General features: G+C 42.9%; 1 protein-coding gene across 1 annotated transcript; it reads left to right on the plus strand.

Annotated features, from left to right (window-relative positions):
* The first annotated feature begins 3,978 nt into the window (after positions 1–3,978).
* On the plus strand, positions 3,979–23,474 carry PLCXD2 (phosphatidylinositol specific phospholipase C X domain containing 2). Its single transcript, XM_083854822.1, has 4 exons — positions 3,979–4,083; positions 17,711–18,171; positions 19,387–19,628; positions 22,020–23,474. The coding sequence occupies exons 1-4, from the start codon at positions 4,002–4,004 to the stop codon at positions 22,174–22,176; spliced, it is 942 nt and encodes a 313-aa protein (XP_083710948.1). The 5' UTR covers positions 3,979–4,001; the 3' UTR covers positions 22,177–23,474.

Genomic DNA, 23,474 nt, shown 5'->3' on the forward strand with positions numbered 1-23,474 from the left:
GAAATCTAAGTATTTGCAATGGGCTGAGGAAGTGCAAAAACTGCTGTGATAGTAACAGTGATTTTCTGACTTGATGGAAAATGGAAAATGAGCACCACTACTTGTGGTGCACTTGAAAGAAGTGGCATTTTAAATGCAGTGATGTCTGCAGAGCTTTGTGATTGAGTGTGTCTGATGGTTTGAAATGTTAAATAATTCCATTGCAGTCAGAATAAAAATGGTAATGAACAGCTTGTAAGAGTCTGAGTACACTTACATGAAATGTTGAGCAATTAGCTTCTCTCTCTGTGAATGAATCCTGCAGTTTTCTTATCAGCAGCAAAGTGACCTTTCAAATACATGGAAGACACAGAAGCTGTTCCAGTAACTTATTTGATCTCTTGCCTGCTGATAAATTGCATTGTAAGGATTTGGAATTTACATGGCTCTGTAGACTTTGGGCTGAAAAGGAAGATTTTTAAAAACATTAACAGAACGCTTCCTAATAGTGGAAATGTAGCCTGGGTAGGTTATCAGGGTATTCAATGTGTAAGGAGAAAGAGTCTAAGCTGGCTGTAGCACCTGATATTATTGTCTTCTTTTCAGTTCCTTTCAAGCTCTTTTAAAAGAAAGTTAATGTTCTGGATTTATACTCTGTATATGGCAGCCCACGTGTTAAAATTGAAATAAACCACGTTTGTGTGTTTGGAATTGGCTGTGAAAACCATATGCCTCTTGGTGCTTAAATAGCATCAGCCTGATCTGCACAGCTAATCTTTTTACTATGCATCTGAAACAGGAGGGTTAGGAGGATGGGAATGGGATTTGAGCTGCTAGATTGTCTGGGCTGCCTGTGACATTGGCTTGTGCTCTGTACTCAGGCAAAAGGGAATAGCTGAGCTCTCAGTAAATCCATATAAGGCATAAATGTGACTATATAAATCTGTGGGGAAAAATCAATAGTAAAGTTTTAGTCAGGCTATCCTCACTGCTGAATGTGATTCATATGGGAATGCACCAGCAACGTGGAAAAGTACAACAGCCTACTGACCTTGATACAGAATTTAAAAATGTCAATAATGTGATGTTTTCCCTATCTGCTTAGGCATTCATTTTTGCAGCCACTTAAACATTTGCTTGAAGTGGAGCATTTGAATGGTCTCAAGTGATAAGACCCTACATAATTTGTGACTTTAGACTGTGGAAAATAAAATTGTATTATTAATGCCATTTTTCCCCTCTGGCCATCTCAATTACTGATCATGATTGCAAGGTTTGGTACTGATTACAGAAGAAAATTAGAAAGTTTTGTGTAGATGGAAAAGGTTGAGATTTTGTGGAAGGAAGAACTTTTTGGACCACAAGAAAGTTTTGCTAGTGGTTGTCACTGGCAATTATCTGTGCATCACATCTGATGCAGCTGAAGTCTCACCCCACAATGCTGAATAGATGCATGTGCTCCTTCCCTTACCATTCTGGGTGCGAGCTGGTGGTGTTCCAGGGAGTCTAAATGTCCTTTGCAGGTTGGAGATCTAGACACCATCTTACCCACAAGAGCCAGGGCGTGCTCATCCTGCACATCATAGCCCAGGGGTGCTGAAACTCCCTGTGCACAATGGAGAAAGTCACTGTGGTAGCACACATTAGTACCCTGATGCTGTTACAGTCTCCAGTACCATGAAAGAGTGATGGCAAATGCTCAGAGGTTTTTGGGAGGCTGTGAAGGGAGAAGGTTTGAGTCTCTTCCTGCTTCAGCTGTAGCCCTCTCTTTTCTAGCTGATCTGATGGCAGAGGACTGCTAAGACCTGCTCTCATGGTAGATGTGATTAGATTCCTTCTCCCATGTCAGAGCACCACCCTACTGTTCCTCTTCAGACTCTGTTGCCCGTCATACACACCCCATCTTTGTGTCCTTTGAGAGATGGGAAAAGCAGGATGGCACCTGGTAAGGACACCCAGCAGTACTGTGTCAGTAATCAGCCTTAATAGTTTTGGTTCTAGACTTCAGTGTTTACAGTTTCCCTGCCCAAAGGCAAAAGATGTCCCTGGGAACATACCAACCTCTGTGAAATGGCTACCCCTGAACTGCAAGACTCTCTCATCCTGGAAGGGTACACTTGGCACAGCTGTGGTTGCCAGCTGCATTCAGGGTGTTCACAAGTGCTCTTGTCCTGGACAGATACAAGCTGCAAAGGTGGGAGCACAAGAGAGTGAATGACGTACAGTAGAACAGGTATTTAAAGGAGATAAACTTGCAGGGGTAGGGACTGTTTGAAGCTATAACACAACATAACCAGTCTCTTAGTTGAAGATAAATGTTTATTTGAAAGAGAAAATGTTCATGAACTCATAAATATGGCTTTGAAGAGTGTACCCTGCTGTCTCCTACATTGGGTCTTAATTGGAAGGGGAAGCAGGGCTGCAGGACAATGGAATGCATTCCAAACCTACCCTCCATGTTCTTCGAGTCTGAGGTTTAGGAGTGCCTTGTGAAAATTTATAATACAAATTACACTGGGTTTCAGTTTCTTCAGTATCAAAGATCTAAAACCAAAAATATCTTTGTTGGCTTCCTTGAGAAAGAAAGTGCTGCCTCATGGAAAGAGATTCTGGTTGTATTCTATGAAAATGTTAGTTAATGTGTATTTACAAATGCATTTAAGTTTGTGCATACTTTAAATATACAGTTCAACCAGCAGTTTCACTGTGTATCAATTAAAGCATTCTGTGAATAATGCGCAAGCTGTAATATACCAAATGAAAAATACCTGCTTAATTAAAAAATACTTCCTTATAGACAAAACAGAGGACTTCCAAAATACGTGTCTTTGTTATTTTGTATTCAGCTTTTAGTAATTTGACAGTGAAAAATTGTCTTTCAGAATTATACTTGGGGGGGGGGGTTGTGGGGGGTTTTTTTGTTTGTTTGTTTGTTTTTGGGTGGTTTTTTTTTTTTTTTTTTTTTTCCTAGCATATGATGGAATAGGTTTCAGTGTTGTATACCTGGTCATCTGTATATCCTATGGGAAGAGTATGGAAACAGTATGTTTGTACATGTTTTTAAAGAGCAGTTAAGAGAACTTGCTCACAAAGACACATAATAATGCAAGGAAGGAATAGTGTATCTTATAGGTTCAATTTCGTGTGTCACGGCAAATCCAGAAATTATTTTGGAGAAAACTCTTTCCTCAACAACCAAATGCAGTGAAAGGTCGGTCAGGTGTGAGACTGTCAGGAAAGGTAATAGTGGAAGAGCAGGTGGTGGGGGATTGAGCCTGTGCTCTCTTGCTCCTTAAGCCTTCTGCTGTTGGCTCTTGCCAGGCACAGTGTGTAAATCTCTCCAGATAACACACTTAACTCCCCAGCAGCACCCTGACACCACGGTGGTGGCCCTCTCTGTCGGGGGTGGCTCCTCTGGTGCTGTGGCAGAGCGAACGGGCGGGTTTTAGGGGCCTGGTGTCTCTGGTGTGGAATGGCTAAGGAGTCCGGGCCTGGTGGGTCTGGAGAAGCCTGAGGGGGGCCCCGTCAGTGTCTGAGGGGGGGTGTCAACAGAGCCAGGCCCTGCTCGGCGCTGCCCAGCGACAGGACAAGAGGCCACAGGCAGAACCCGAGTCCCAGGAAGTCGCACCTGAACATGAGGAAGAACTTCTTTCCCGTGCAGTGCCCGGGCACTGGCACAGACTGAGCACCCGGGGTGCGGAGTCTCTCCCGCTGGAGGCAGTTTTGTGCCCTGTGCCGCGGGCTGGCGCTGCTGGGGCGGGGCCGTGGGCGCAGGGCCCCGCAGTTATCCCCAGGGCCGCCCCATCCCGCATCCCGCCGGCATTCCCTGGACGCCGCAATCCCGGCCCGCCCACCGACCCCACCGGGGCGCGCGCCGGGGGCGGGGCGCGGGGCGGCGGCCAATGGCGAGCCGCCTTGCCCCCCGTGACGTCACCCCGGTTACATAAGGGCGGCGGGTGCCGGGGGTGCCCCGGCCGTGCCGGCCCGGCCGCGCCGCCCGCCATGAGGGAGCCCCGGGCGCCATGGCCGACACCAACGCCGACTGGATGGGCTCGCTGCCGCCGGCGCTGCGCTCCCTGCCGCTCTCCAACCTCGCCATCCCGGGTAGGGCCGCGGGACGGGGCCTGCGGTGGTGGGGGAGCCGCCTGGGCCGCGGCGTCGCGTCGCCCGTAGTGAAGCGCTGGGGCGAAGGGTGAGAGGGGCCCTGTCCATCGCAGGGGAGAACTGAGGGCTTAATCTGTAAATATCCGCTCACCGCTGGCCCGCTGCTCTCACCGCCTCTGGAAAATGTGGCTGTGACCGCTGGCGGCCTCCTGAGCGTTCGCAGGTGCTTTAGGTGGGGCTGAAATCGGGCGGGAGAAAGGCTGGGGTGCCTTGGCCCAGCAGGTGCTGGAGGTCTGTCAAAGGGAAGGTCTGCTGGGATGGGGCTCCGAGCAACCTGCTCTGGGTGAGAAGTGTTCCTGCTCTTATCAGGAGGCCTGGAACTGTGTGATCTTCAGGCTCCCTCTCAACCCAGACCATTATATGGCGTGTCCTCTATAGCCTGGTTTACAGATAGATAAACTTATAAATGACAACAAGAGAAGACTTGAAGTTTACTTAGGCTGGTTGTCCATCTCTAAAGGGCATAAAATGCTCTTCCTTGCAAATGTCAGTAGGGAGGATTTTAGGAGTGGTCACTGTTGCTCCTTCTGGTGCTGGATGTTACACTCTGGTTTTCATTTGGGTGCCTTAGCCTGTCACTAGCCCTTTGAATACGTGTTGTGGCATACAAACAGTATCAAGCTGTGCCAGAGAGGTTCGAGATGGTCATTAGGAGGAGTTTCGTCACAGAAAAGGTGATTAGACATTGAATGGGCCTGCCCAGGTTGGTGGGGGAGTCGCTGTCCCTGGAGGTCTTTAAGGAGAGACTGGATGTAGCACTCAGTGCTGTGGTCCAGCCGGCAAGGTGGTGTTAGGGATCTCAGCCGTGTTTTCCAATCTAATTGATTGTGATTCTATATAGCAGACGTTCAGAGATGCTTCGCTAGAAACAGAGTAACTTTTTGGGTCAGAGCATAACCACTTCTCCCCTTGCTCAAATGCCCTTGAAGCATGTAGAGAAAGGGTTGTGCACCTCCCATGCACTGACTGCTGTGTTACCTGAATCAGAACAGTTAAAATGACAGGTTTCAATCAAAAATGGTTCCCTTTCCTATCTCCTGACAGTAGCAAAAATGTTTTATGTGACCCTGTTCTATTGAAGCAAGACAGAAAGGAAATTCTATGTTCATATAAAATTCAAAAGCCAGCAGACTTTGAAACTTCTGGCAAATAAAGGCTTCTCTGTTTTTAGTGAATTAATAAATCAACTTCTTGTTACTGTAGCCACTTAAAGACTGTGAAACCCTGCAGAATGTTGTGATTTAGGTTACATTAGGTGCAATGTTGCTGTCACTCGCAAACATGCAACCAGTGTTGCAGCAGAGAAACCAGGTAAATAATGGTCATTTCAGTTATGCCTTGGTGCTTTTAAAATGGGCAATGCTTTTTTGTTTTGTTTTGGGTATGTGTTTGTGGTCATGGTTGATGTATCTCCTCACCACTTTCCTGCAACCTGCAAGCAGGCAAAAGATATTTTGGGGTAGATTTTTGTCATTTTTTTATTACTATTACTTGAGTCCAAGGATTATTTTGCTGAAGTGGGGTTTTGATATTGTGCTTGACAGAGCAACCTTTTTGAGAGCCAGGGAGGTAGTTTTTTTCCTAGCAGTGTGTAATACAGGTTGCAGTGGAGGAATCTTTGCAGATGCTGAACAGCAATGGGGACCAGTGCTACCTTCAAATGAGAGATGAAAGGTTGAATGAGAAGCAGTTTTGTCCGTGTTTAATCCCTGTGTGTGCATCTGACAGGAGTGGCCAGCTTTAGTCCATCCCGGGATGGATTTGTTTTCTCCCCTGGAATGATGGACTCAGTTGGTTTTGATTTGGGGAATTTGTTTGTTTCCCCCCACTTCTTGTCATCCTTTGTGTGTAGGAACAGTGAAAGAGCTCCAGGAGTGGAAACCTTAAAACTTCTTTTAACTTGAAATAAATCAGCAGTCAAAATCATGAAATTGTTGTTGGTTTACCTTTTAAGAAAAAACCAAAATTATACTCCCGTGGGGCTGTTTAAATTGAAAGAATTGAGAGTGTATAGACAAAAGAAACTTTGTAGATTTAATTTATGTCCTATTGTGAGTGGGAAACTCCCTGTTATGTTGCCCATGATGTCTTCACAGAGTTCTGCTTCATTTGTTGTGAACCCTTTGCTTTTGGAGCTGCTTGTTTTCATTGGCTTTAGAAGAGGTAGCTGTGATTTCTGGGTGTCCTTTTAAAGTTACATTATTCTGTGATTCTGTGATTCTGTGAGCCATTAAATAATGGTGTGAAACACCTTTACTTGATGATAGAGAAGGTCATTCTTTCCTCAGGCCTTAGAACCAACGGGTAGCAAGCAAATGAAGTTGAAGATGGGTGTTCATGAGGTATATGAGGTGTTTACTGGGTTATTTAACTCTGCTCAAAATGAAGAGAGACTTTGGAAAAGTTAAGGTCCTTCTCCAGATCTTGTGTGTGATCAGTTCCCACGTTTGGGCTTTTCTGTTACTTCTGTTGGGAAAAATTCTAACCAAAATGCTATTCCAATATAGTTGTATGCAAGGAAAAAGGATGAGGTTTCCTGTGCAATGTCATTAGAGGATGGATCTTTTACAATGAAAAATTGCCAAATAGCAAGTAACTAAAATGTCATCAACTTTACAAGCATACATTATAGTCAACAAAAATAACCACCTTCAACAAGTGGTGACCTTGTGGGAAAGTCTAGAGGGTTTTCTCTTAATTATATTCCAGTAATCCTCTTTCAATGTGGGTTTAAAAACGAACCCTTAAACATTTTGATTGTGGATGTGACCCTTGGCAGGGTATTGTATAGTGCTTGTTTAATCTCAAGCTGGTTTACAATAAAGCATTTTATGAAATCACAACTGTGATACTTATTACTTTCCTTGGTCATCTTTTGATCTGCATCTGCCCCTTTTCTTATTTCTCCATGCAGAAATGGAACACAAAACCCTGGAATGCTCTCACTGATCAGCTTTCGAAGTAAATCAGCTATTTAAAGAATTAGCTGGAGAGCCTTAGTTGTTCCTTGCTTGTGCTTGCATCCTGACAGCCCCATGGTGTGTCCCGTTTTTACCTTTTCATTTTAACTGCTGCAAAAATCTTTAGCAAGGCCAGTCTTGGTGACCTTTGTGCTGGAGGGTGTGGCCGGCAGCTGCCTCGGGACTGTCAGCAGAAAGTCCGGGTGACAAATCACTCAAGAGACGGGCACAACTTGGTGACCTGAGACAGAGGAGGTTTTAATGGGAGGTGAAACAACAAACAGGAGAAGCTGTGCACAGGATGTTCACCAGAAAGGGCGAGGGTGGAAACAGTAACCTCAGTAGGGTAGGGTAAGGGTGGAGTCTGAGGGAAGGGTTCCAATAACAAACTACAGTTAGGAATATTAAAATCACTGCACCAAACATGGACCAATGGCAACTGGAGAAGCAAAGAACTTTCTGGTAACATTTACCTGAGAATTCCCAGGGGCGATGTGGGTGAGTTTTTTACTCACCATAACTAAGGGGATTTTTCCTACGGCCTTAGGCAAAAGCCTTTGTCCTGCTCAACCACAACACCAGAGTCTGAGGTCTCTGCATCTGAAGGCATGGCACCATTTTCATCAAACTTTTACATGAATACTCATATTAGAACAGGTGAAAGACTTTGTCTTAATCTCCACTGTGTGAGGTCATGATAAGCTCGTGCCTTTTGGTCTGAGACAGCAAGGCAGTCTGGCAGGTGTTCACTGCCAGATGTCAGTGTTTGTTTGAGTGTTTCGTTAGTCCAGCCTCCAAGGTGCTGGGTGAATGTCATGAGGAGAAGAGCAGGCAGTTCTGTTTTCCTTTGTGTCTTGGTAATAATACATTTACCCAATCCTGTCTGGACTGTTCCAACTTTAAATATGTAAGAGCCATGATGTAACAGATATACTTGGAGGTCTGGATCAATCTGTATCCCGTGATTGATTCCCAGTTCTGGTCAGGATAGCTAGCTGTGAGTTTTTCCATGCTATTAATTTTCTTTCTTTGTCTTCCACTGAAGACATGATGGCTTAGGTAGGGATCCACTGCTGCTTGCAGGGACACCCAGAAGAGTTATGGTGCCCTTTCATAAATAAAGTAAGGTAATTCAAAGCCTCTTCTGTCCCCTGCCTTTCCTTCTCTCCCCTCCCAGATACAAATGAGTGTGTTCCCCAAGCTAACCTGGTGGGAAGGTTTTTGTAGTGATGATGATTTAGAGGATTTTTTTTTTTTTTTTTTTTTTTTTTTTTTTTGAGAAGTGGTTCTTGTCAGAAAAGCTGTTTGCAATAGCTGCTTACGGAGTTGGGCAAGCCCCAGGGTGGGTGTTGGACTGTGTGGGTGTCCTGAGAGAACACAGAAGTTAACCTAATGTATCATGGTGCTGCAGATGCAGACACCAAAGAACAACAGGTGGAATGGCTGTATGTAGAATAAATGGGTGATTACTTTGTTTCAGCCAAGCTATGTGAAAGAAAACAAAGTAAAAAGCTAAAGCTTAGTTCGGGAGCAAATTATTTGAATCTGAACCAAGTTGGTTAATAGGAGTCACTGAAGAAGAGAGCTGAAAGATGGAGAATTTGGGAAAAATAAAGTGTTTACTTCAGCACATTGAAATGTGATACTAAGAAAACAACCTTACACCAGTGGTTTTCTCCTAGAGTGTAAGATTTCTTTTTTAAAATTTTGAAGTAAAGATGTTTGTGTTCTACATCAAACTTGGTCTGTCTAAGGCTGATTTGAAAGAGTAAGGAAGCTTTTGCCACGAGAAGTCAGTTTTTCAGCCACTGGTACGCCTAGAGCCACATGTCACACCCAGCAGAGTGCTCTGCTGCTGTGGAACATGCAGGCTTGTCCTTCCAGGGAGAGGTGGGACAGCTCTCCACCTGTGGCTTCTGGTGGTGTACAGGTCCTCTTCTGTCATCCTTTAGTGATCCCAGCTGGTGTGTTCTTGCTTCCTCACAAAGCATGTGGAAGGCTGGCCAGAATCTAATTTCTAAGTCATGCAGAGCATATGGAATATGGAGCCATTCCAGTCAGCATCAGGTTGGACAACTGCTGAGGAGTTTTCTGTGGGATGTTGAGTTGTAAGTAGCCAGAGCTGACAGAAAAAAAATGAGGTTTATGGTTCCAGAAACTTTTTTTTTTAATAGAGAAAATCATATTGACCTGAATATGACCAGAACAAGACCCTATTGGAGACTCAGAACAGTTGGTAAAGTGTCTTCAACCTGATCCCCAAGGAGAGATGTGTCCTTGCTCTTCCAGAATAGTAAATCTTTGCTGCTCCAAACTATAGCATAGTCAAGCTGCCTAATTCCCCCATATGACTCATGCACTCTTGACTTTCTAGCCAACTTTTAATATAATGACTTTCCATTATTTGTTCATGATAGTGTCAGTATGACTAGCCCAAAACTTGCCACAGTACAGTGTGCCACTGTTTCTGCCCTTCTCTGAGATGTTCATCCCCAGAGCCTCAGGAAGAAGCCTCCTCACTTTAATTTAAATGATCAAAGTACTATGAAGTCATCATCCCTGGAAAACAAAGCTTTACAAACACAGCTGCTAGGCAGTCTGAACAAGGAGCAGCCCTGCTCTCCAAGCCCATGGTTCAGCTTAAAGAGGGGACAGAAAGCATGGAGAGGTGTTTGCTGTGTTGTAAACCTCCTGTGAGTGACTGACTTGGTAGTGTTCCTAATGTGCCAGGTTCATGAGGAACACCTGGAGGTGGTGGGGCCCTGAGCACCTTCTGTACAGGATGCCATCTTCCCATCAAGCAGCTGCCCAACTCTGCTGTCCTGAAACTGCACCTGTTCCCTAAAAGTCCCATGAGCTGCTTGACTTGGAGTTGGCCAAGCAGAACCAAAATGGTTCTGAAAAGAAGCAGCAGCAGAGCTGTCTAGCTGAGAGCTGACCACTAGGCTCTGTAGGCTCTGACTGGATTGGGTGGTTTTTCTCTTTTCATGACCCTGAGGTGAGCTGCTGAACTTGCTAGTGCTGTGATTTTCTTGTTTATTTGTTTGTGGGCTGTGGACGTGTGTGCTGAGAGGAGTGGTGGTGACCTTGAGGCTGCATCCTCCTTGCAAACAGTATTCCTTTGGCGTTCTAATTAAAAGGATCATTGAATCAGCTGAACTGGCCATCTGTTGGGTTTAAGCTCAAATGGAAGAAATATAAGATTTATGTTCTGATTCACCAAGCTTTATTTTCCTTCTCAATTTAGTTCACATCTACCAATGAGTCAGGTGGTAACCACTAGAAGAAAGTATCTGCATAACTATAGTGATGTTGAGTATGATTTGTAAATGCAGAATTTTCTGACAAGTTATTTTATTACCTTGGTAGGCTATTTGATTTTAACAGCAACTATGAAATATTTTTAGAGAGTCTATTAAATTATCTGGACTGTTACACTGAGGAGAACATTTGATGGAAGTTGTTCCACTATTCCTAAGTAACCAAGTATTCCTTTTGTATGTCCCTCTGTGAGGAACTGGTCTGGCAGACACTGGGTCTGTGCAGGAGTTCCCCTGAAAAGCCAGTCTTAGGGCAGTTCTCTTTAAAGAACTTCTGTCATCTGTTCAGCCAAAATCAAATTACTCTTGAAATGACGCAGAATTTTCTTCAGACACTATACAAAGGTCCTATTTTTTTTTTTTTTTTTTTTTTTTTTTTTTTTTTTTTTTTAATCTGGAAAAATTTTCTTCCTGTTACTTATTAAAATCTGTACCCTAGAGAGGGACTTAAGTGTGTCTGGTAAATGAGTCTGGTGAAGTGTCTTCAACTTGACTGTTCACTGATCTCCAAGGAGACATGTAAATGGTAAATGAGTGCAGAACATGCCAAAGTTTTACTTCAAATAGAGAAGAATGTTGATATAAATGGTTGTTGCTCTCCTTTCATGTTGTGAATGTTTGTTTGCCCGTTTTTCCAGCAAAAATGCTGAAAGAGGAATATAAACCATGTAATAAAAATTTCTCAAGACCCTTCTCAGAAGAAAATAAACCCTTGGTCCACTCAGTTCTGAGTGCTCACAAAAGAGGAGTTTAGGACTCTAAGCTGAAGGGTTTTTTTCCTTTTTGAACTTGTGGATCCAGTCAGGCTTTGAAATGGCAAAGACATGCTGTGTCTTTCTTGCATTCCCATTGCAGACAGCTGAGATTGTTGATAAATGGGAAATTATTGCTAAATGATCTTAAACTTCAATGGTGATAACTCCAACCAGTGCCAAAAGGATTTCTTCTGGCTAGAAGGAAAATCAAACTACTCTGTGACATCATGTCTGACAGTTTTAGGTTGTCTTTAAGCTCTTGCATCCCATTGCACTGCCTGAAAGGGGCAATGGGGAAAATCAGGGTAGTTCTTGGATAAAGTGAGGGAGTTTTCCTAAGAGGATTTGGTCTGTACTAGGATTTGTCTTTCTTAATGGGACTATATTAAGACTATCTAAAGGATTCTTGTGGGTTTCTTAAAATATCCTCATCTCTATAGTTTTATATAATTGATTATCAATAGGATGTTTCTCATTTCTACGGCATCTTTTGCTGGACAAGTTGGTATGAACTATTTGATTTTCTTTTCACTGGTGATGAACTTTTAAGATGTTAATCTTCTATTAAGAAAATCTGGATTGTTAATGACCTGAATCCTGAGGACTTCAAGACTTTGAGAGGCACTTTTGCTTATCCTGTTTTTCCCTCAGTTTTGGCACACACAGGACATCTTGTTTAAAAGAGCATTAGTGGGACAGCCTTGACTCACTAGCAGTTACATCCTGTGTTTTTGGAACTTGAAGTACTGTTCTTGTGCCCATCGTGGCTGTGCAATGCCTGCAGTGCTGTGTCATGTGCAGTGCTTTGTAATGTGTGGGGAATGTACTTTGTCCAGTGAGCAAAGCTTGTGCTAAGAAGTTTAGTGTCACTACAGCGGGGGGGATTCTTTGGTCATAAGTGACCCTGTAATGCTTTTAAGGGATGGGTATGTTTTTTTGACCTTGCTTCTTAGCTTCATGTTATGTTAAATATTTGTTTCTCGTATTTTTTTGTCCTGTTAGTATTTTATTCATGTAAAGATCAATCAGCTTATTCAGATCTTTTTAAGCGTACTGACAGCACACTCATCTGCCCTTGTGGTTTCATGTATTGCTTCTTGGTTGACCAGATGTTTGCAGGAAGTGTCTTGAGCTGCTGCTTCTGACCAGTCCACAGCCTTGGAACCAGGGGGGCTTGCAATATGCTAGGAGACATGCTTGCATCCAAAAAACCCACTCATTTTTGTCGTGTTGTTGAGCATTTGACAGTGCAGGTAATGTTCTATGTTGGAAGATCTCTGTGCTTTGCATGCTGTATAGTCAAATGTTTAATGTTCCATGAAGGTAAATTTACAAGGGGTTGGTGCCATGATAATAATCCCTGTCCCTCTGCTGCAACTGTATTTGCAGGAAATATTATGTGGAAAAGATAATAACAAATTATATCAAATCATAGAATATGCTGAGTTGGAAGGGGCCCACAGGATCAAGTCCAACTGCTGGCCCTGCACAGGACACCCCCAGGAGTCACAATCATGCCTGAGAGCGTTGTCCAAACACTCCTTGAACTTGGACAGGCTTGGCGCTGTGACCACTTCCCTATTCCAGTGTTCAGCCACCATAAAAGGGTGAAGAACCCGGGATCCAATGTGAGCCTCCTGACTCAGCTTTGTGCTGTTTTCTCAAGTCCTGTCACTGGTCCTGAGAGTGAAGAGCTATGGCTGATATTTGTTGACACTGGAGGCCTGATAACATTCTGTTCATGAGTGTCATTTGTTTCAGCTTCACAGTGGGTTACTTTGACTATCTATGAGTAAGTAGCATGACAAATAAACACTCTGGGAAGTTAGATTTTACTGCAGATGTGATGATAAAAGGCTGCTGTCTGGCAATTAGCACAAGGGCTTCAACAAAAAGTCATCCTGAATTACAGTGAATTACAATCTATTTAATATGTAAATTGAATTGAAAAGTGAGCTGTTTAACATACAATTAACTTGAGGAATTAATATAAGCAGGAAAAAAAAAAGATGTTTAAAGATACAAATGAAATTTAATCCACAGTTGGAATTACTGGGATAAAATTAAGAGGTCTATCCGTCATTTTAAGTCTGGCATCTGGAGGATACCTATATAATATTATTCTAACTGTAACACAGCCTGTGATAGTTAAATATCTGGGCATTTGATGGTATGTGACTTCTTTCCGTAAAGCTGCCAGTCTTTGTCAAATGAAAGAAATAAAACAAATAAAGCTGCCAGCTGATTAGAAATCGCCTAATTTTTGTCTTTGAATGTGCAGCCTCTTTCATGATTAAATTTAATGCTTGCTACTTGATGCTGCACATCTTCACCGAGTTGGAAGCATTTGGCAAATCATCTCTTCGTTGTATTTCCAGTGTCTGACTTGGTTTTGGGAAGGGCTGAGCACCAGCCTGATGCCGTGTCACTGGAGCAGCTCAGTCAGGTTTGCAGTCTGAGCACTAATCTGGTCTGTCTGCAGTAAATCCATGTCCTGCACGTGCAGGAACATGCTTTTGAGGTGGTTCAGGCTGGGCTTCTGGCCTCTCCTTGCCTAAAGGACAAGGAAGACAAAGTTTCTTGGCCTTTCTCTGCCTTATGACTTCTCAGTGGATGAGGTGGAGGTTATAAATACCTGGTTTTGTTAGTTGCTTTGTCCACAGGCAACAGGTTTCAGAAATAGCTTTACTGAATAGGGTGTTACTTAAATATAAATTGTTAGTTATCCTGTGAAATGTCTTGCTTCAGTTATTCTTGAGGTTGTTTTTTTTTTTTTTTTTTTTCCCAAGAAAAGTGCTCAGCATAATTTGAGGCATAATTTGTGTGGTGGGGAACAACAGATGGTGAGGGACTTTTTACACATGGCGAAGACTTTACAGTGTTTGTTGCTTATGAGAGTTTTGTGATTCTTGCTCTGTCCAGGAACTTGCTGCTGTCACTGGGCAGTGTCCAAGTACCTTCACACATCCTTGTATAAGACATGGATTGAGACTCTGCTGAGCCTCTCCTGCACTGAGATCCTGGCAAAATGGGGCTGGTCTGCTCCCTTCTTGGGGTGTAGGCTCTGCCCTTTGCCTTTGAAGTTTTACAGATTCGGGTTGGTTTAGGTTATGATTTTTCAAAAAGAAATCATGCTGTATCACAGGTATCAGCAGCCAGCTTGGCTCTCGCCAGAACAACAGAATGGCATGACTTTTTATCTTAGGGACAGAGTGAAGGAGAGCAGGGATTATTTTGACATCACGATGCAATCAGCTTAGCATGTACTTAACATGGCAGCTAAGCTATATTAAAAGGCAGTGCCTGGGCTGGTGGTGTATCACAGTGATCTTAAATTAAAGAAGGGCTTTTACCTTGCTGTTACCCCACAAGTATCCAGTGCTGTTGCTGCAGGGTTTCAGTTTGGGGGTTTTTTTACCAGAGTAAAAACATTGTGGGTCCAGGTTTGGCCCAGATATTGGTGACTGGCCTTTTTAAATGACCACTGATGAACTCACTGAACTTCTGGTGGCTTTCCAGCCTCAGTATTGATGACAGAATGATTGACAGAATTGGTGATGCTCCTTTGCCCTCCTTAGAAGGGGGCAATGTGCTATCAACAGTGAAAAGGAGGAAATGTTCTGCAAATGCTCCAACTCATGTTCTGCTTGGTTATATCTAGGTATACATTGACTTTGATGTAGGAGGGAAGCTCCATTTCCTGGGCTTTTAGCAGAGCCATGGGGCAGGAGTTAATAGGATCTTCTCTAACTATAGAAGCATGTCACATATAGTTCAGTTTGCTGTTAAGGGGTGCCGTTTTTAAGCTATGTGTTGAAAAAGTTGCAATGTGCTCACTTGGCTTTGTTGGGTTTTTTTATTATTATTATTCCTTTCTAGTGCTAGGCTAGAAATAGAATTTGGCTTGTGATAGTGCATGGAGAAAATTTGCTCTCTGTATCCTTAAAAGTATCTTGTAAGTGACAAACTGCAAAGGAAAGACTTTTGTAGCTGTAAAGTGAATGATCAGAATTAGGAAAACAAGTTGGTTTTTGGTTCAGATTTACGTAGACAATTCTGAGGTGACAACAATATATTAGTGGCCAGATACAATTCTCATTCCTTTGTAAGTCAGAATTATCACTCTGAGGAAGTATAATGGTGTGAGTGACTCCTGTGGGCCTCATGGATGCTGCATTGTCTCAGTTGAAATGAAAATATTTCTTGTGTCATTATTCTAGGATGTTAAACCATCTTTAGAGTGACCTAAACAGAAGAAAAAATAAAAATTGATAGAATTAAAAACTAGGAGGGGAAAAAAAAAAAAAAAAAAAAAAAAAACAACAAACACAACCAAATGAAAGATTTTTTTTTTTTTTTGTGCAGAGTGACAAATTCCAAGCTAGAAGGCAAGCCCCTTGTGATTGAAGTCTACTTTCCAAATTTTATAGAAGCTTGAATGACTCATTCTGCTGTACAGGGAGGGAGATGAAGCTCAAATATCTATAAACTACCGTTTGAAGCATCATATGGCTTCTGAAATGTCTTCATTAGATGTTTGCTCCTGGATTTTGTTTGGACTTGCATGTTTGGAGATGGGGAAAAAAATAAAATCTAGATGTCACTCCACAACTGACATCTACTTTGTGATGTAGTTTACTGGGACTGTGCTAAAAAGCTGCTTAAGCTTTGGCACTTCTCCCTTCTGTCTAGAAAACTGAATGGAAAGTCATAGCAGAGATCCACTTTTACAAATGATGTGAAGAATTCTTGGAGGGTTGGTCAGAATTAGTTTTGGTGTCCATTTGTAAAGCTCAAAAACTGACCTTCACACTACCTGTCTACTGGTTTTAAACTAGCTGAAATCCATGGAAACAGAGTGCATTTAAGGTTATGGAGAAATGATGTTTAGTTTATGCACAGTCTGTTCTTTCATCTGGATTAAAAATGCCGATAATGCCAAGATAATCCAATTGAGATCATAATCTTGTTTGTAGCTCTGATCTTGCATCACCGGAAATGCATCAGCGTTCAAGTGAGCACAGGATACACAAATAAAAGATTTGGATAAAGGAGTCTGCGAATGCCTCAAATGTTATCTTGAGCTTGAATACAACAAATAGGTATTTTAAAGAGTTGCCGACTGAGGTAGAGGAGGAGATTCTGGAAAAGCATAGTCCTAGCAGCAGGGAGAAGCATGTAGGAATGTGAACACACAGGTGCCAGCAGCATGGTGCGTGGTCACTGTACCCTGTGGCAGCTGGAAAATTATCTGCTTGGGTGAAAATGCTTTCTCTGCACTTCAGCAAGTGGGTCCACAGGTAGCAGGTGAGGTTTGGTTTAATGGGCAGACTCTCTTCTCCTGTCCTGAAGACAAAGGGCAGCAAGGTCTGTTAGAGCTCATAATAAGGTTTTTGCTGGCTGGAGCTTCACAAGGAAGATGAGCCTGGAGCAGCTGCAGCTTCTTGCCTAGATTGCTGGTGCCTGGTGGAAATGATTAGAAATCCCTGGTAAACCCCAGTCTGCTGTGGATGAGCTTCTGCCAGTCTTTGTTTTATGCTGTTCTGGTACAGTGCAGACCAAGACACACTGCCTTTTCACTCTTTGTTCTGTTACTGACTTGACTGAGGTAGGAATATTTCATTGACTCCAAAACTTTTATTTTGCAATTTTTTACTTCTCAGGGTTTTTTTTCCCATTTACTACCGAATTTTCAATGGGAGGTTTTTCTAATAAGCAGAAATTTTATATTGGATATACAGTTTCTCTGCCAAGGTATAGATTGTGTTACAGGAGCTTTTTTGGATGAATGTTATTTTGGTAGGGACTGGTAATTTTGATTGTTGGTTGTATTTTTTGGATGAATTTTCTGTTCACCATGCCTTTGGTCACTCAAAAGCATGCCAGGTAAAAGATATGTTCATGAACTTGTTTAACATTAGCTGGGTGTCTACTCACACTGTAACTGGTGGTGTGTTCAATTTTTCCACCTCTAAGTCCAGCCAGTCATTGCCCAGTGTCCAAACTACTGATGATTTATCTGCCACCTTAGGGCTAAAGTGAGATGTGCTGGTAAGGCATGTGCAGATCCCTCAGTCCCTTATGTGAGTAAAGATACCTGTTCCAAGATGTTTGGTGTATAAGTTTACAGTTGGATTTACCAGGTAGAAATAAAGTCTCAGATTCTTAACATGAATCTGGAGTCTCATCCTAGATCAGTCATATACCAGGCTCTGGGAAAGCTGTGGGGATCGATTTGTAGCTTGTAAAGGGAGGTTAGAAGGAAGTTTTCCTTTACCACAAATGTTTGTTTTGTGGTGTTCAGAGGTCTTTGAAATTGGGAACCGTCCAAGAAAGCAATTCAAGCTGAGAACTTAAAACTTAAGTCTTGTTATACAGTCAGGGAAAAGTAAGGTGTGAAGGATAGTCTGAAAGATCCACCTGTGAGCATAATGCTTCTGCACCTCTATCATACAGTTTTCAGGGCACACGGGTTATGTGTTTTGGGAGAGTTACTTTTTCTAAAATAATTTTTTCTTGGTTTTTTTTCTAGGCTCACATGATTCTTTCAGCTACTGGGTTGATGACAAATCTCCTGTGGGACCAGACCAAGCAACAGCCATCAAACGTTTGGCCAGAATTTCCTTGGTTAGAAAGATCATAAAGAAATGGTCAGTGACTCAAAATTTGACTTTCAAAGAACAGCTGGAAGGTGGCATCCGCTACTTTGATCTTCGTGTATCTTCCAAACCAGGGGAAATAGGACAAGAGATTTACTTCATACACGGCTTGTTTGGCATCAAAGTATGGGATGGGCTGGAGGAGATGAATCGTTTTCTTGAGCAGCACCCCAAGGAAGTAATCTTCTTGGATTTCAATCATTTCTATGCCATGGATGACAGCCATCACCACTTCTTGATCAACAGGATCCGCTCGGCATTTGAATCCAAACTTTGTTGTGTTGAATGTGTAGAGTATGTGACATTGCTATACATGTGGGAGAAGAAACACCAGGTAGGGAAAGGTTGTTAAATGTTTTTCAAACCCAAAATATTAAGGCTTTAAAAAGACAGGCTGGGTGTAGCTCCCACTCACAGATACTGGACCAAGGATGCTGCTGATGATCAACTTAAAGCCCACTGGGGCCTCCTCTGTATTGGGCATGTTTCCATTTACATGCAGCTGTGTATCCCCTCATCCATGGTGTGGTCAGTCTGTCCTGATCTCAAGCATGTTTGTTAAATAATTAAACTGTAGTGTCCAGGGAGCCTTGTGCTTCTCACAAAAGATTTTCCCTTCTGGAAGGGCAGGTAGTGCTGACTTGTGTTGGTGAGGATTTGATTAACTGTTGTCTTTCTGGCCAGTGTGCAGCATATAAGCTTTAGCATGACTAAGGTATGGACTGAATTTCTTACCTCCTTTGCAGCCATCCAGATCTGCAGAGGTGAGGTTAATGCCTCTTCTCTGTGGTAACTGCTCCCATAGGTACAGAAACTCTTGAGAACAGAAAAGGGTTTCAGCAGCAGCACGTAATTCTCAAACTGGAAATGAGCCTTTGAGGAACTGTTCTGAACTGGTGCTGTCAATGCTAGGGTTCAAGATGAATCTCATGTAAATGTGGGTGTTAGTAAAAGGCATTGCCTCTTGGTGCTGTAAAGAAGCATCTTACAAGGTGTATAAAATACTAACTTTGGATTTGACAGTTTTGCTGACAGCAGGACTGGCTTTGGTTTCTCATGCAGCAAATGTGAGCACGATGCCAGTATGTCAGTCATGTGCCAATCAGCCCAGCACGCTTTACCCTCTTAGTAGGAGGCATTCAGAAGATGGCAAGACTGCTAAAATCCTTAACTTCAAGTACAGATGTAGTATTTTCTGGCAGTAAGAAGTTGCAATGCATTTAAGCTGAGCTCTTTAAATGACAGAGGCAACTTTATCATTTTAAACTGATGACCTGTAAAGCCTAAAGTAATCCTGTTCTCAAAGCTGAACAAAATTATCTCCATCTCCTTTGGCAGTAGTGCAACAAATATACTGACACTCATGACTCAAGAGCAACTTCTTTTTGCTTGATCCTCTTCACTGCTGTGCTAGTTGCAAGAGTACTGCATGGACATAAACCAATGCAGCAGCCTATTCAAATAAAAATATAATAATTGTGACATTTTTGTTGGGGGTTTTTTTTGTTAATTATTATTTTGGTTTGGTTTTCTTTTTTGGTTCTGTTAGGTTCTCATATTTTACCACCACCCTTTGCATCAGGAGTATCCCTTCCTGTGGCCAGGTAACAAAATGCCAGCACCGTGGGCTAACACAACTAATGTGCACAAGCTGCTGCAGTTCCTGGAGACCACACTTGGGGAGCGAAGTCGTTACGGGACTTTCCACGTATCCCAGGCAATTCTCACACCTCGAGTGAAAACAATTGCACGGCATCTTGTTCGTGGTCTGAAGAACACTCTTGTTCATAGGTAAGGGCTTGATTTTCTCAGCTCTTTACTTAACACGTCTTGTGTTGAAAGAGGCACTGAGCAAGCAAGAGACAAGGCAATGTTTACTTAGGCTTATGCAGTTTTGCTCAGTACTATTGTTCATGAGAGATATTTGCAATCATTAAAAATAAAGAATTAGTGCAAATAATAAAGTAAAAGGAGATATATGTGTTTCCTAGTAATTGGAACTTTTTCTGAATGTGATATGATTGTGTAAAATGTAGGATGAACGTGTGGCTTCGAAGCAATAATTCATTTCAAACTGGCTGCAGTTGAATTTAGGGATGTGAAAAACCTTATGCCACAGAGGAAATTTGCTTATTTCTGGATTTATTTTTCCATTTTTCCATAAAAATGTCTCAGTACTTTCAGTCATGGCCAGAGATGTATGGCCTAGGGCATTATTTTACCTTTTAGGGGGCAGGGGGGAAGTTTTCAAAAAATTAGATTCACCATTTGACTTTTTTTAATACCACTGACCATTGTACAATTAATTTTCCTATGAGAAAGGTCACCGTAAGAGGATTTTGCTTTGATTAGCCCAGGGTGCCAGTGATTTTTATTAGCATTAACAGCATGACCAGGATAGTTCCATATGATTTATTTTATGGAATTATCACCTTGTAGCCCATTTGCTAAAAATTACCACAACTGTAAAAGTCCTCTTGGATATCAGGAATAAGTGAGAGTGGTGAGGCCCTGGTACAGGTTGCCTAGAGAACTTGTGGATGCCCCATTCCCTGGAAGTGTTCAAGGTCACGTTGGGTTGGTCTCTGAGCAGCCTGGTCCAGTGGAAGGTGTCCCTGCCAACGGCAAGGACTGTTGGGACGCGATGATATTTCAGGTCCTTTCCAGCCCGGGCCACTCAGTGGTTCTGTGACGAAGAAGAGGGCAGGTTCGGTATAAATAAGGGAATTTTCAGTCCTGCTGAGGCGTTGTTCCGGCACAAGCCCGTTGAACCCGCCGCTGTCGGGTTCGGTGTCGGGGCGCGCTCGGCACCAGGTGGCGCTGGGGACCCGCCAGCCCGGCCCTGGGCGGCACCAGCGCCGAGGTAGCACGGAATTCCTGGGCAAAACTGCCAAAGGATCGCCGCATTTCCTGGAATGGGCGAGCAACTCTGTTTTAAGGGTCTCCTGGCACACACCACTGTTAGCGGGAACCCTGCCTTCAGTCCTTGGCTTTTCTTCGGCCTTACAGCTTGTTTGCAATTAAACCGAAAGCTGCAAATAGGTGCTGTTTGCATAAGCATGATTACTTGTGTGCATTTGCACAAGCGAGCTGATATGCAAATCTGTCTTGCCAGGTTTTTGTAGATGCCTGCCTTCTCCTATGGAAATTTTGCCCTGAATTTCAATATTCAAGTGTTCTTGAGCTCTTGCTAAAGGAGGCTTGCAACAAGTCACACTTAGCTGGCTGGAGTCTGGTGTGTGCCCTGGCAGTAATTATGCCTTCACTCATAGTTCTTGATAAGTTTTTTGGGTTTTTTTGTGATGATGCAGCAGGAAGTGTTTTTAAGCTTTTTGGGTTTGCTTTTTTCTCTTCATCATCCTGTTAGCTAATTTGCTAGCCTACCATTGTCTCAAATAATGTACATGTGTTACAACACGAATCTAAATAACACTAATGTATTTAGCCACTTGTGTCTAACTGCTGAAAAGCATGGTGCTTCATGTTAGAGTGCAAGAAAGATGGTGGAGACTTCTGACTTGCACTGTGTCCAAGAAATTTCTCCCCATGGTAGAATCTCTAACTCGATTTAACTCAGTTCCTGACACACCTCTCCTTTATCCAGTTATAGTGATGTATAGCAGGTTGTTCAACCCCTAAGGAGCTGACAGCTTCATTCTAGGTTTGGTTTCCCTGACCCCATTGCTCTGAGTGGGTCTGGAGGCTGGAGAGACTTTGGGAGAAATGCAGTGTGCTGCCTCCAACAACTTTTTTCCTGCCCAGCCTGAAGCAGAGAAGGGCATGGGAGCATCTCAGGCCAGGTATAGCCTTGCTTTGTGTTACACTGGTCTGCTGTGAAATTGAGCATTTGACTTAACGTGTGCCTGGGTGGAAACAAACCACAGTGGAGAAAATTGTAGTGCAGTGTTAAATTCTGAAGCACAGGCTGCCCAGTGAATACAGAGGGGTTTTGTATGGCTCTAATTTGGATTGATGACTGACCAGTATGTCTGTTTGATAGCTAATGACCATGTGCTGTGTTAAGCACTCATCTCATCAGCCAGTTGTATTTAGGGTGACAGCCAGGCCCTGATCACAAATTTGAGAATATATTTTGTAAACAGCATATTGTGTTTGAAATGAGTAGAGTATGTAAAGTGCCTCTTTTAAAGTGTTTAATTGTCTTTATTTCAATTTCTTTAGGAACTTGCCCATGATCTTGAATTGGGTGAAAGCACAGAAGCCTGGTGTTATGGGTGTTAACATAATTACATCAGACTTTGTGGAGCTGGTGGACTTTGCTGCTACAGTTATTGCATTGAACGACCTCCTTTTGGAAGAGGAAGAATCTGACACTTAAATCCTGATTGCTGTGTCCCACTTGTGCTCATTAGTGGACATCTTTGAACTACTCTAAACGTTTTACTTGCCAAGTGAAACCTACTGTAATCTCTCTTTATGAAAAAAAAAAGTTTCCTAGAGGAAATGTGGTTAAACATCACATACAGTCAGGTCCCATCTCCTGGAGTCATGTGGACCTGAGTGAGTGTTGTGTGAGTGCTGCTGCATCTGTCTGTCTGTGCTCTGTTTGGCTGAGCTGTGCACACATCTGCTGCCAACAGGGGCTGGCCTCTGGAGCAGATGTCCCCCATTGTGGTGCACATCTCCCTGGTGACCGTGCTCCCAGCGCCCTGCCTGTGCATCCTGCCTGCTTCCATGGCCAGGGCTCACTCCAGGGACTGCTGCTGATCCCATGGCAGCATGACCAGGGTGGCATTGTCCTTGCACCACTCTGGCATAGCTGGGCTCAGCTGGGGCTGCTGCTCTGTTCATTTTGCTGTTTTACACTCTACCTCTGACTTAGTTGAAGAGAGATTACTGCTGTTGTTCAGGGGGAAGCTGTTAACACTGTGTTAAATATCCAAACTGTCCTTTGGGGCTGAGAGGTGAAGGCTTGGCACAGTATTTCTTCTTGACCTCTTTATTTTACTTTATTACTTCAATATATTAATTGTAACTGTGTTTAAGTGTATTTCTTTTGCCATTAGTTTGGAGAATATTTCAGTCTTCAAATTTTGAGGATTATAACTCAGTCTGAATTCCTGTTTCTTGTGACACATGGGAAACATTAATTTTGCTGAATTCCTGGGACATTTAGGAAACTACAGCATAACCTTTCTCCTTTACCTGTTGGTCACTTGGGTTTTTTTAATCCATCAAATTTTCTTTGGGGACAGTCTCTCACCCAGGCAGCCCCTCTCTGGAAGGAGGTGGGCCAAGTGAGGGCTTGCTTGATATTCAGAGAACTGGAGCTGACAGGGACTGCTCAAAGCCTGAATATTGGATCAGTATGATTTGTGATGGGACAGTGAATTCTGCAGTCAGACCTGAAAGCTGTGCTTGTAGACAGAGAGCCACACCTATTATGGGAGAAATTTCTCCAGCCTTCACCTGCTTGTGACAGAGTAAGCAATAATCACACAAGCACAGCTGGGTGTTAGTACTGCTTCTTTCTTTAGTCATACTTACTTGTGTGCTGGTCCACAATGAAATGTTACCATGTATGTTTGAGCCAATGTAATCATATGTTGGTACTTACCAGCACTTAATTTACTAGCTGATAGTATCCTATGGTCTGATTTATCTTCTTTTTTTTTT

The sequence above is a fragment of the Zosterops lateralis genome, assembly GCF_965231275.1.
Source record: "Zosterops lateralis genome assembly, chromosome: 2".
NCBI lineage: Eukaryota > Metazoa > Chordata > Aves > Passeriformes > Zosteropidae > Zosterops > Zosterops lateralis.